This window comes from Dendrobates tinctorius, unplaced genomic scaffold, assembly GCF_039654945.1.
Source record: "Dendrobates tinctorius isolate UK_male_01 unplaced genomic scaffold, ASM3965494v1 ptg000501l, whole genome shotgun sequence".
NCBI lineage: Eukaryota > Metazoa > Chordata > Amphibia > Anura > Dendrobatidae > Dendrobates > Dendrobates tinctorius.
In genome coordinates this window covers 90,277-101,709 of record NW_027362160.1, presented here as the reverse complement: position 1 = coordinate 101,709, position 11,433 = coordinate 90,277, and the positions used below count along the sequence as shown (strand labels likewise).

Below are 11,433 nucleotides of genomic sequence, written 5' to 3'. Positions count from 1 at the left end.
GATCCGAGAGGCGACGCTCGCATCAGTGGGATCCGAGAGGCGACGCTCGCATCAGTGGGATCCGAGAGGCGACGCTCGCATCAGTGGGATCCGAGAGGCGACGCTCGCATCAGTGGGATCCGGGAGGCGTCGCTCGCATCAGTGGGATCCGGGAGGCGACGCTCGCATCAGTGGGATCCGGGAGGCGACGCTCGCATCAGTGGGATCCGGGAGGCGACGCTCGCATCAGTGGGATCCGGGAGGCGTCGCTCGCATCAGTGGGATCCGGGAGGCGTCACTCGCATCAGTGGGATCCGGGAGGCGACACTAGCATCAGTGGGATCCGGGAGGCGACACTAGCATCAGTGGGATCCGGGAGGCGACACTAGCATCAGTGGGATCCGGGAGGCGACACTAGCATCAGTGGGATCCAGGAGGCGACACTAGCATCAGTGGGATCCAGGAGGTGACACTCTCCTTGGCAAACATCTGACCATTCCCTCCAACATGTTATAAGCAGGTTACTGATCAGAACCTCACACCCATCCCTACCCCAGGAGGCCCCTCGCGCCCATCCGGCTCCACTTGTCGCATAACATGATAAATCTATAATATTCATCCACAGTTACAAAGGAATCGCTGCAACTCAGGAAGTTTCTCTTTTCCTGACGACTTTTATTAAAAAACTATAATGTTTTTGTTTTTATTATTTTTGAAAACTTCAATAAAAATAAGAAAATAGTCACAGAGTAGTGAGCGCTGCTCTGGAGGAGACCGGAGTATAGATGACAATATAAGGGTAGAAGAATGCTCCTTTGGAAGAGACCGGAGTATAGATGATGATATAAGGGCAGAGTAGTGAGCGCTGCTCTGGAGGAGACCGGAGTATAGATGACAATGTAATGGCAGAGGAGGGAGCGCTGCTCTGGAAGAGACCGGAGTATAGATGATGATATAAGGGGAAAGTAATGAGTGCTGCTCTGGAGGAGACCGTATTATAGATGACGATAAGGGCAGAGGAGTGAGTGCTACTCTGGAGGAGACCGGAGTATAGATGACAATATAAGTGTAGAAGAGTGCTGATTTGGAAGAGACCGGAGTATAGATGATGATATAAGGGCAGAGTAGTGAGCGCTGCTCTGGAGGAGACCGGAGTATAGATGACGATTTAAGGGCGGAATAGTGAGCGCTGCTCTGGAGGAGACTGGAGTATAGATAACGATATAAGGGCAGAGGAGTGAGCGCTGCTCTGGAGGAGACCGGAGTATAGATGACAATGTAATGGCAGAGGAGGGAGCCCTGCTCTGGAGGAGACCGGAGTATAGATGACGATATAAGGGCAAAGTAATGAGTGCTGCTCTGGGGGATGCCGTATTATAGATTACGATATAAGGGCAGAGTTGTGAGCGCTGCTCTGGAGGAGACCGAAGTATAGATGACGATATAAGGGCAAAGTAACGAGTGCTGCTCTGGGGGATGCCGTATTATAGATGACGATATAAGGGCAGAGGAGGGAGCGCTGCTCTGGAGGAGACCGGAGTATAGATGACAATGTAATGGCAGAGTTGTGAGCGCTGCTCTGGAGGAGACCGAAGTATAGATGACGATATAAGGGCAAAGTAATGAGTGCTGCTCTGGGGGATGCCGTATTATAGATGACGATATAAGGGCAGAGGAGTGAGCGCTGCTCTGGAGGAGACCGAAGTATAGATGACGATATAAGGGCAGAGGAGTGAGTGCTGCTCTGGAGGAGACCAGAGTATAGATGACAATGTAATGGCAGAGTGGTGAGTGCTGCTCAGGATAAGCGACCCTTATACGCAGGTGCGTGGCAGCTGGAGAGGACGCTCACTCTGTATTCATCCTTCATGAATCACATTTATTTCATTTTAAGTCCATGGGAAATAAGTGGTCTGCAGGAATCGTTACACCACGGGTGGAGAGGAGCGCGTGTCCCCCCTGGGAGCCCCTAATAGTGCAGTCCCTCAGTTCAAGCTTGTAGCTTCCAGCTCATCCAGGAAGCGGCGGCATTTCCCCATCAAGACTTTAATGGCCTCTGTGAGCAGCGTGTCCGGCGCCAGGATCCCCGACGATTCTACAGAGACTAAAAAGACACAAGGTCACAATAATGCAAAGCCCATCAGGTATCACCAGGGCCCGGCAAGACCAGTGTGGCCCCTCCTGATGGCACGTGCTTTATGGCTGCCCTTGTGATCAGCCATCTACCACTGAGCCGCGGGCGGGCAGATGAGGTCTGGTGTCGGGGCTGCGGGCGGACAGACGAGGTCTGGTGTCGGGGCCGCGGGCAGGCAGACGAGGTCTGGTGTCGGGGCCGCGGGCGGGCAGACGAGGTCTGGTGTCGGGGCCGCGGGCGGGCAGACGAGGTCTGGTGTCGGGGCCGCGGGCAGGCAGACGAGGTCTGGTGTCGGAGCCGCGGGCGGGCAGACGAGGTCCATGGTCTGTACACGGGCGACATTCTACTACAGGGCACCAGGACATCACCCCCCATACACTGCAGTCACACACACACACACCCCCCCATACACTGCAGTCTCACACACACCCCATACACTGCAGTCACACACACACACACCCCCCCCCCCCATACACTGCAGTCTCACATACACACCCCATACACTGCAGTCACCCCCCCCATACACTGCACCCACACACACTATACACTGCAGTCACCCACCTCCTATACACTGCAGTCACACACACACACACACCCCTCCTATTCCCTGCAGTCACACACCCCCATACACTGCAATTACACACACCCATACACTGCACACACACACACCCCATACACTGCAGTCATCCCCCCATACACTGCACACACACACACTATACACTGCAGTCACCCACCTCCTATACACTGCAGACACACACACACACACACCCCCCCATACACTGCAGTCTCACACACACACCCCATACACTGCAGTCACCCCCCCATACACTGCACCCACACACACTATACACTGCAGTCACCCACCTCCTATACACTGCAGTCACACACACCCATACACTGCAGTCACACCCCCCCTATACACTGCAATTACACACACCCATACACTGCACACACACACACACCCATACACTGCACACACACCCCATACACTGCAGTCACCCCCCCCATACACTGCGCACACACACTATACACTGCAGTCACCCCCCCCCATACACTGCGCACACACACACACACACTATACACTGCAGTCACCCACCTCCTATACACTGCAGTCACACACACACACCCCTCCTATTCCCTGCAGTCACACACCCCCTATACACTGCAATTACACCCCCCCTATACACTGCAATTACACACACCCCATACACTGCAATTACACACACCCTATACACTGCCATCAGTCACACACCCCTCCTATACACTGCAGTCGCACACACACCCTATACACTGCAGTCAGTCACACACACCCCGTATACACTACAGTCACCCCCCCTATACACTGCAGTCAGTCACACACTGTACACTGCAGTCAGTCACACCCCCCCTACACACTGCAGTCACACACACAGCCATCTACATTGTGGGCCGGAGCAGACCCTCGCTCCGTTGCAGAGTCCCCACTCACTGATGACACCACACTGAGTACACCCTCCTTAGGATGTTGGTGCTGACTCCTTGTATGGTTCCCACCATTCAACACCCGATCACTGGGCACCAAACACGCACCGCTGTTCCAGGACCACCGGACCCCAGACACGGCCTCCGCTCACCACTGCAGCACTATCCTCTGCTGCCCCCCCCCCAAGCCGCAGGTCATAGAGATCAGACACGGTCACATGACGGAGGGAGAAGCGCAGCACAGTCACGTGTCCCGCGGCTCGGACCAGGGGGCTACGTACTCTCCAGGGCTGAAGCAGATCTCGCACTAGTATCCCATGGGCCACCACAATGCTCGGCGGCCGCCAAACTTCTGCGGTTCTTCTGCTGCCTCACATGCGGGGAGATCGTGATACCATATCAAGCTCATGCGGAGACTTACCTGACGTGACACCCCCCTCCCCCGCAGCTCGCGTAGGGGGGGGGGGGCTTATCTCACGTGACCCCCACAGCTCGCACAGCGGCTTAGTGACCTTACATGGAGGTGGATTCTTGCTTTCCCACAGCAGGGGCCACGTACCTGGGGCCCAGCAGTGGCCTACCGTCTGACCCAGACATGTAGGGTGTCAATCAGGGCAGCGTCACCTTATACCACTCCTGTGCCATCCACACTGGGGCGAAACGTGTCATGTACCCAAGGGCCACAGTAAGGGGCCCGGCCGTGCACTTACAGATGAAGTGGTCACGCACTCGTCCCATCTTCACCAACTTCTTCAGGTCGTCGTGGCGGAAGATCTCTCTGCTGCCGGTGTCCCTCCGCGCATTCTCCACCCGCGCCGTCCTCTTCCCTGGGGACGAGGAGGTTGTAATGGGGCGAGGAGCCAGCGTTCGGGTCACAACTACACACGGACACCCACCTTTCACAGCATCCACGGCAATGACCCCAGGGGAGAAACATCTCTGCAGTCTGTCTGCCAGCTCGCCCTCCACGGGGCACAGCAGGGAGATCTCCGGTAGGAGGCGGTAACTGGCCGTGGCCACCGGCGAGAACTTGGCGTGATCCTTCCCTGGAGGACACAACCACCAGTGTCAGCACGGCTCCTGAAGAGCGGTCTCATCCCACCCCTCACTCACCGATGCCTTTCACACAGTGCATGACCACGTGTATCTCCTGTCCGGGCCGCAGCTGGGCGATCAGGATGTCGGGGTGCACGGGCCGCGGGGGGTCAGTCTCTGGGAACAGGTCGGCCTGGTTACCCTGTGGCAGCCACTTCATGTGACTGGTGTACACTGGGGGGGGGGGGGGGGAAGGGGGCGTTAGATGCAGCAGAGCCGAGCGCAGAGGACGCCCCACGTCACTCACCTCTGTGGTCGCGGTACAGTTCATTGGGGTCGGAGGAATCCTTGGAGGCGCGGAGGTTCCGGGAGCAGCGGACGCTCAGCTCAAAATGCAGGGTGTCAATGTCTGTACCCTCAGCGTCTCCTGTGGAAGAGGAGGCAGGGGCTGAAACGGGGGAAGGTGGGAGCGGGCATGAGTGGGATTGGGGGGGGGGGGCTAAAAGACACCACAGTGGGGAGAGGAGGGGGGGAGCTGATATTGCCATCTGGGGGGGAAGGCAGGGTCTGAAGATGCCACAGTAAGGGGGGGGGGGGGGGGGAAGAGGCTGAAGATACCACAGTAAAGGGGGGGAGGGGCTGAAGATACCACAGTAAAGGGGGGGAGGGGCTGAAGATGCCACAGTAAAGGGGGGGGGGAAGGGGCTGAAGATGCCACAGTAAAGGGGGGGGGGGGGGGGAAGGGGCTGAAGATGCCACAGTAAAGGGGGGGGGGGGGGGAAGGGGCTGAAGATGCCACAGTAAAGGGGGGGGGGGGGAGAAGGGGCTGAAGATGCCACAGTAAAGGGGGGGGGGGGGAGAAGGGGCTGAAGATGCCACAGTAAAGGGGGGGGGGGGGGGGGAGAAGGGGCTGAAGATGCCACAGTAAAGGGGGGGGGGGGAGAAGGGGCTGAAGATGCCACAGTAAAGGGGGGGGGGGGGGGGGGGGAAGGGGCTGAAGATGCCACAGTAGAGGGGGGGGGGGGGAAGGGGCTGAAGATGCCACAGTAAAGGGGGGGGGGGGGGAAGGGGCTGAAGATGCCACAGTAAAGGGGGGGGGGGGAAGGGGCTGAAGATGCCACAGTAAAGGGGGGGGGCTGAAGATGCCACAGTAAGGGGGGGGGGGGAAGGGGCTGAAGATGCCACAGTAAGGGGGGGGGGGGGGGGAAGGGGCTGAAGATGCCACAGTAAGGGGGGGGGGAAGGGGCTGAAGATGCCACAGTAAGGGGGGGGGGAAGGGGCTGAAGATGCCACAGTAAGGGGGGGGGGGAGGGGCTGAAGATGCCACAGTAAGGGGGGGGGGGAAGGGGCTGAAGATGCCACAGTAAGGGGGGGGGGGAAGGGGCTGAAGATGCCACAGTAAGGGGGGGGGGGGAAGGGGCTGAAGATGCCACAGTAAGGGGGGGGGGGAAGGGGCTGAAGATGCCACAGTAAGGGGGGGGGGGGAAGGGGCTGAAGATGCCACAGTAAGGGGGGGGGGGAAGGGGCTGAAGATGCCACAGTAAGGGGGGGGGGAAGGGGCTGAAGATGCCACAGTAAGGGGGGGGGGGGAAGGGGCTGAAGATGCCACAGTAAAGGGGGGGGGCTGAAGATGCCACAGTAAAGGGGGGGGGCTGAAGATGCCACAGTAAGGGGGGGGGGGGAAGGGGCTGAAGATGCCACAGTAAGGGGGGGGGGGGGGAAGGGGCTGAAGATGCCACAGTAAGGGGGGGGGGGAAGGGGCTGAAGATGCCACAGTAAGGGGGGGGGGGAAGGGGCTGAAGATGCCACAGTAAGGGGGGGGGGAGGGGCTGAAGATGCCACAGTAAGGGGGGGGGGGAAGGGGCTGAAGATGCCACAGTAAGGGGGGGGGGGGAAGGGGCTGAAGATGCCACAGTAAGGGGGGGGGGGGAAGGGGCTGAAGATGCCACAGTAAGGGGGGAGGGGCCTGAAGATGCCACAGTAAGGGGGGAGGGGCCTGAAGATGCCACAGTAAGGGGGGAGGGGAGGGAGGGGCTGAAGATGCCACAGTAAGGGGGAGGAGAGGGAGGGGCTGAAGATGCCACAGTAAGGGGGGAGAGGCCGGAAGATGCCACAGTAAGGGGGGAGGGGCCTGAAGATGCCACAGTAAGGGGGGAGGGGCCTGAAGATGCCACAGTAAGGGGGGAGGGGGCTGAAGATGCCACAGTAAGGGGGGAGGGGGCTGAAGATGCCACAGTAAGGGGGGAGGGGGCTGAAGATGCCACAGTAAGGGGGGAGGGGGCTGAAGATGCCACAGTAAGGGGAGGAGGAGAGGGAGGGGCTGAAGATGCCACAGTAAGGGGAGGAGGAGAGGGAGGGGCTGAAGATGCCACAGTAAGGGGAGGAGGAGAGGGAGGGGCTGAAGATGCCACAGTAAGGGGGGAGGAGAGGGAGGGACTGAAGATGCCACAGTAAGGCTATGTGCACACGTTGCGGATTCCGCTGCGGTTTTTTCCGCGCGGAAACGCAGGTAAAACCGCAGGTAAAGTGACCTGCGGTTTTCCTGCGGTTTGGTGTGCGGTTTTGCCCTGCGGTTTCACACCTCTACTATGGTAGAGGTATGAAACCGCTGCAGAAACCGCACAAACAATTGACATGCTGCGGTTTGTAAACCGCAGCAAAACCGCGTGGAAAAAAACGCACCGTCAGCACAGCGTTTGTGAAACCCCATAGGGTTTCATTGTACTGTACTTGATCAGCGGAACTGCTGCGTTTCCGCAGCGGCAAAACCGCTGCGGAAACGCAGCAGAAACCGCACCGTGTGCACACAGCCTAAGGGGGGAGGAGAGGGAGGGGCTGAAGATGCCACAGTAAGGGGAGAGGAGAGGGAGGGGCTGAAGATGCCACAGTAAGGGGAGAGGAGAGGGAGGGGCTGAAGATGCCACAGTAAGGGGGGAGGAGAGGGAGGGGCTGAAGATGCCACAGTAAGGGGGGAGGAGAGGGAGGGGCTGAAGATGCCACAGTAAGGGGGGAGGAGAGGGAGGGGCTGAAGATGCCACAGTAAGGGGGGAGGAGAGGGAGGGGCTGAAGATGCCACAGTAAGGGGAGGAGGAGAGGGAGGGGCTGAAGATGCCACAGTAAGGGGAGGAGGAGAGGGAGGGGCTGAAGATGCCACAGTAAGGGGAGGAGGAGAGGGAGGGGCTGAAGATGCCACAGTAAGGGGAGGAGATGGAGGGGCTGAAGATGCCACAGTAAGGGGAGAGGAGAGGGAGGGGCTGAAGATGCCACAGTAAGGGGAGAGGAGAGGGAGGGGCTGAAGATGCCACAGTAAGGGGGGAGGAGAGGGAGGGGCTGAAGATGCCACAGTAAGGGGGGAGGAGAGGGAGGGGCTGAAGATGCCACAGTAAGGGGAGAGGAGAGGGAGGGGCTGAAGATGCCACAGTAAGGGGAGAGGAGAGGGAGGGGCTGAAGATGCCACAGTAAGGGGAGAGGAGAGGGAGGGGCTGAAGATGCCACAGTAAGGGGAGAGGAGAGGGAGGGGCTGAAGATGCCACAGTAAGGGGAGAGGAGAGGGAGGGGCTGAAGATGCCACAGTAAGGGGAGAGGAGAGGGAGGGGCTGAAGATGCCACAGTAAGGGGAGAGGAGAGGGAGGGGCTGAAGATGCCACAGTAAGGGGAGAGGAGAGGGAGGGGCTGAAGATGCCACAGTAAGGGGAGAGGAGAGGGAGGGGCTGAAGATGCCACAGTAAGGGGGGAGGAGAGGGAGGGGCTGAAGATGCCACAGTAAGGGGGGAGGAGAGGGAGGGGCTGAAGATGCCACAGTAAGGGGAGGAGATGGAGGGGCTGAAGATGCCACAGTAAGGGGAGAGGAGAGGGAGGGGCTGAAGATGCCACAGTAAGAGGGGAGAGGAGAGGGAGGGGCTGAAGATGCCACAGTAAGAGGGGAGAGGAGAGGGAGGGGCTGAAGATGCCACAGTAAGGGGGGAGGAGAGGGAGGGGCTGAAGATGCCACAGTAAGGGGAGAGGAGAGGGAGGGGCTGAAGATGCCACAGTAAGGGGGGAGGAGAGGGAGGGGCTGAAGATGCCACAGTAAGGGGGGAGGAGAGGGAGGGGCTGAAGATGCCACAGTAAGGGGAGAGGAGAGGGAGGGGCTGAAGATGCCACAGTAAGGGGGGAGGAGAGGGAGGGGCTGAAGATGCCACAGTAAGGGGAGGAGGAGAGGGAGGGGCTGAAGATGCCACAGTAAGGGGGGAGGAGAGGGAGGGGCTGAAGATGCCACAGTAAGGGGGGAGGAGAGGGAGGGGCTGAAGATGCCACAGTAAGGGGAGGAGGAGAGGGAGGGGCTGAAGATGCCACAGTAAGGGGGGGGAGGGGCGAATGTGCCGGGGGCACCAGGGTCCGCCATTACCTGAGCTCCGGTACTCGAACAGTCGGGGGTCGGCGCGGATAGGGATGAGTCCCAGGCGGTGGGCCAGGATCTCGTCTTGGATGATGGACGTGTTCTTGTACACATAGACCTTCTCCACAGCCATGGTGGGGACCTGGGGGAGGAGCCATGTCACATGGGTGTGTCCATTCTGCGGTCATGTGACTGACAACTACTAACCTCCGCCAGCAGGATGCGTCTAAACGCGTTTGCCAAAGCGGCATCGATTCCAACCATATCGAACTCCAGTGCGTCGTCCTCCATCCTGACCACGTCCACCCGGAACCGCTGAGAAAGGGACACGTCAACAGGGCAGCGCAAGTATGTGAACCCCCCCCCAGCAGGCCCCTCCCCCAGCACTCACCTGCTGAAACTTGCGCAGGTCCCAGCTGTCCTCATAGCCGGGGTAATTCCCGGGGAAGTCAGTGCTGTGCACCTGCGGGGAGGAGCAAAGAGGGGAGGAATGTAGTGCAGCACCAGGAGGAAAGAACGTGGGGGGCACAGACAGACCGAGGGGGGCGTGGGAGAGACGGCCATGGGGGGTGCGCGCAGAGGGGGACAGGCCATGGGGGGCGTCGCGGGGTGGACAGGCCATGGGGGGTGCGCGCAGAGGGGGACAGGCCATGGGGGGTGCGCGCAGAGGGGGACAGGCCATGGGGGGTGCGCGCAGAGGGGGACAGGCCATGGGGGGTGCGCGCAGAGGGGGACAGGCCATGGGGGGTGCGCGCAGAGGGGGACAGGCCATGGGGGGTGCGCGCAGAGGGGGACAGGCCATGGGGGGTGCGCGCAGAGGGGGACAGGCCATGGGGGGCGTCGCGGGGTGGACAGGCCATGGGGGGTGCGCGCAGAGGGGGACAGGCCATGGGGGGTGCGCGCAGAGGGGGACAGGCCATGGGGGCGTCGCGGGGTGGACAGGCCATGGGGGGTGCGCGCAGAGGGGGACAGGCCATGGGGGGCGTCGCGGGGTGGACAGGCCATGGGGGGTGCGCGCAGAGGGGGACAGGCCATGGGGGGTGCGCGCAGAGGGGGACAGGCCATGGGGGCGTCGCGGGGTGGACAGGCCATGGGGGTGCGCGCAGAGGGGGACAGGCCATGGGGGGCGTCGCGGGGTGGACAGGCCATGGGGGGTGCGCGCAGAGGGGGACAGGCCATGGGGGCGTCGCGGGGTGGACAGGCCATGGGGGGTGCGCGCAGAGGGGGACAGGCCATGGGGGGCGTCGCGGGGTGGACAGGCCATGGGGGGTGCGCGCAGAGGGGGACAGGCCATGGGGGGCGTCGCGGGGTGGACAGGCCATGGGGGGTGCGCGCAGAGGGGGACAGGCCATGGGGGCGTCGCGGGGTGGACAGGCCATGGGGGGTGCGCGCAGAGGGGGACAGGCCATGGGGGGCGTCGCGGGGTGGACAGGCCATGGGGGGTGCGCGCAGAGGGGGACAGGCCATGGGGGGCGTCGCGGGGTGGACAGGCCATGGGGGGTGCGCGCAGAGGGGGACAGGCCATGGGGGGTGCGCGCAGAGGGGGACAGGCCATGGGGGGTGCGCGCAGAGGGGGACAGGCCATGGGGGCGTCGCGGGGTGGACAGGCCATGGGGGGTGCGCGCAGAGGGGGACAGGCCATGGGGGGTGCACGCAGAGGGGGACAGGCCATGGGGGTTGCGCGCAGAGGGGGACAGGCCATGGGGGCGTCGTGGGGTGGACAGGCCATGGGGGTGCGCGCAGAGGGGGACAGGCCATGGGGGGTGCGCGCAGAGGGGGACAGGCCATGGGGGCGTCGCGGGGTGGACAGGCCATGGGGGGTGCGCGCAGAGGGGGACAGGCCATGGGGGGCGTCGCGGGGTGGACAGGCCATGGGGGGTGCGCGCAGAGGGGGACAGGCCATGGGGGGTGCGCGCAGAGGGGGACAGGCCATGGGGGGTGCGCGCAGAGGGGGACAGGCCATGGGGGGTGCGCGCAGAGGGGGACAGGCCATGGGGGGTGCGCGCAGAGGGGGACAGGCCATGGGGGGTGCGCGCAGAGGGGGACAGGCCATGGGGGGCGTCGCGGGGTGGACAGGCCATGGGGGGTGCGCGCAGAGGGGGACAGGCCATGGGGGCGTCGCGGGGTGGACAGGCCATGGGGGGTGCGCGCAGAGGGGGACAGGCCATGGGGGGTGCGCGCAGAGGGGGACAGGCCATGGGGGCCCGCGGGGCGGGTGTACACAGTGGACCCCGTGTCCGTCCCCTCCGGAGTCTCTCACGTTGCGGATCCCGTATTCCTCCAGCAGCACGCGGCTCCTCATCTCCCGCACGGTGTCCGCCATGTCTGCGGAGGATCCGGTCTCGGCGCAGGCGCAGTGACAGCTGAGTGCCCGGATGTTGTTCCGCTCTCCAACAAATTAACGCCGGACGCAGTGAGTGAGGAACGCCGAGGCCCCGCCCCTTTA

At 62.0% G+C, this 11,433-nt stretch overlaps 1 protein-coding gene across 1 annotated transcript; it reads right to left on the bottom strand.

The window, feature by feature from the left end:
* Positions 1 to 633: 633 nt before the first annotated feature.
* POLR1C (RNA polymerase I and III subunit C) lies at positions 634 to 11,402 on the bottom strand. The gene is made up of 9 exons (XM_073564900.1): positions 11,248 to 11,402; positions 9,379 to 9,450; positions 9,195 to 9,302; positions 8,997 to 9,129; positions 4,917 to 5,036; positions 4,688 to 4,843; positions 4,471 to 4,620; positions 4,285 to 4,401; positions 634 to 2,083 (listed from the first exon to the last, which is right to left on the bottom strand). The coding sequence occupies exons 1-9, from the start codon at positions 11,308 to 11,310 to the stop codon at positions 1,965 to 1,967; spliced, it is 1,038 nt and encodes a 345-aa protein (XP_073421001.1). The 5' UTR covers positions 11,311 to 11,402; the 3' UTR covers positions 634 to 1,964.
* Between the last annotated feature and the right edge of the window lie 31 nt (positions 11,403 to 11,433).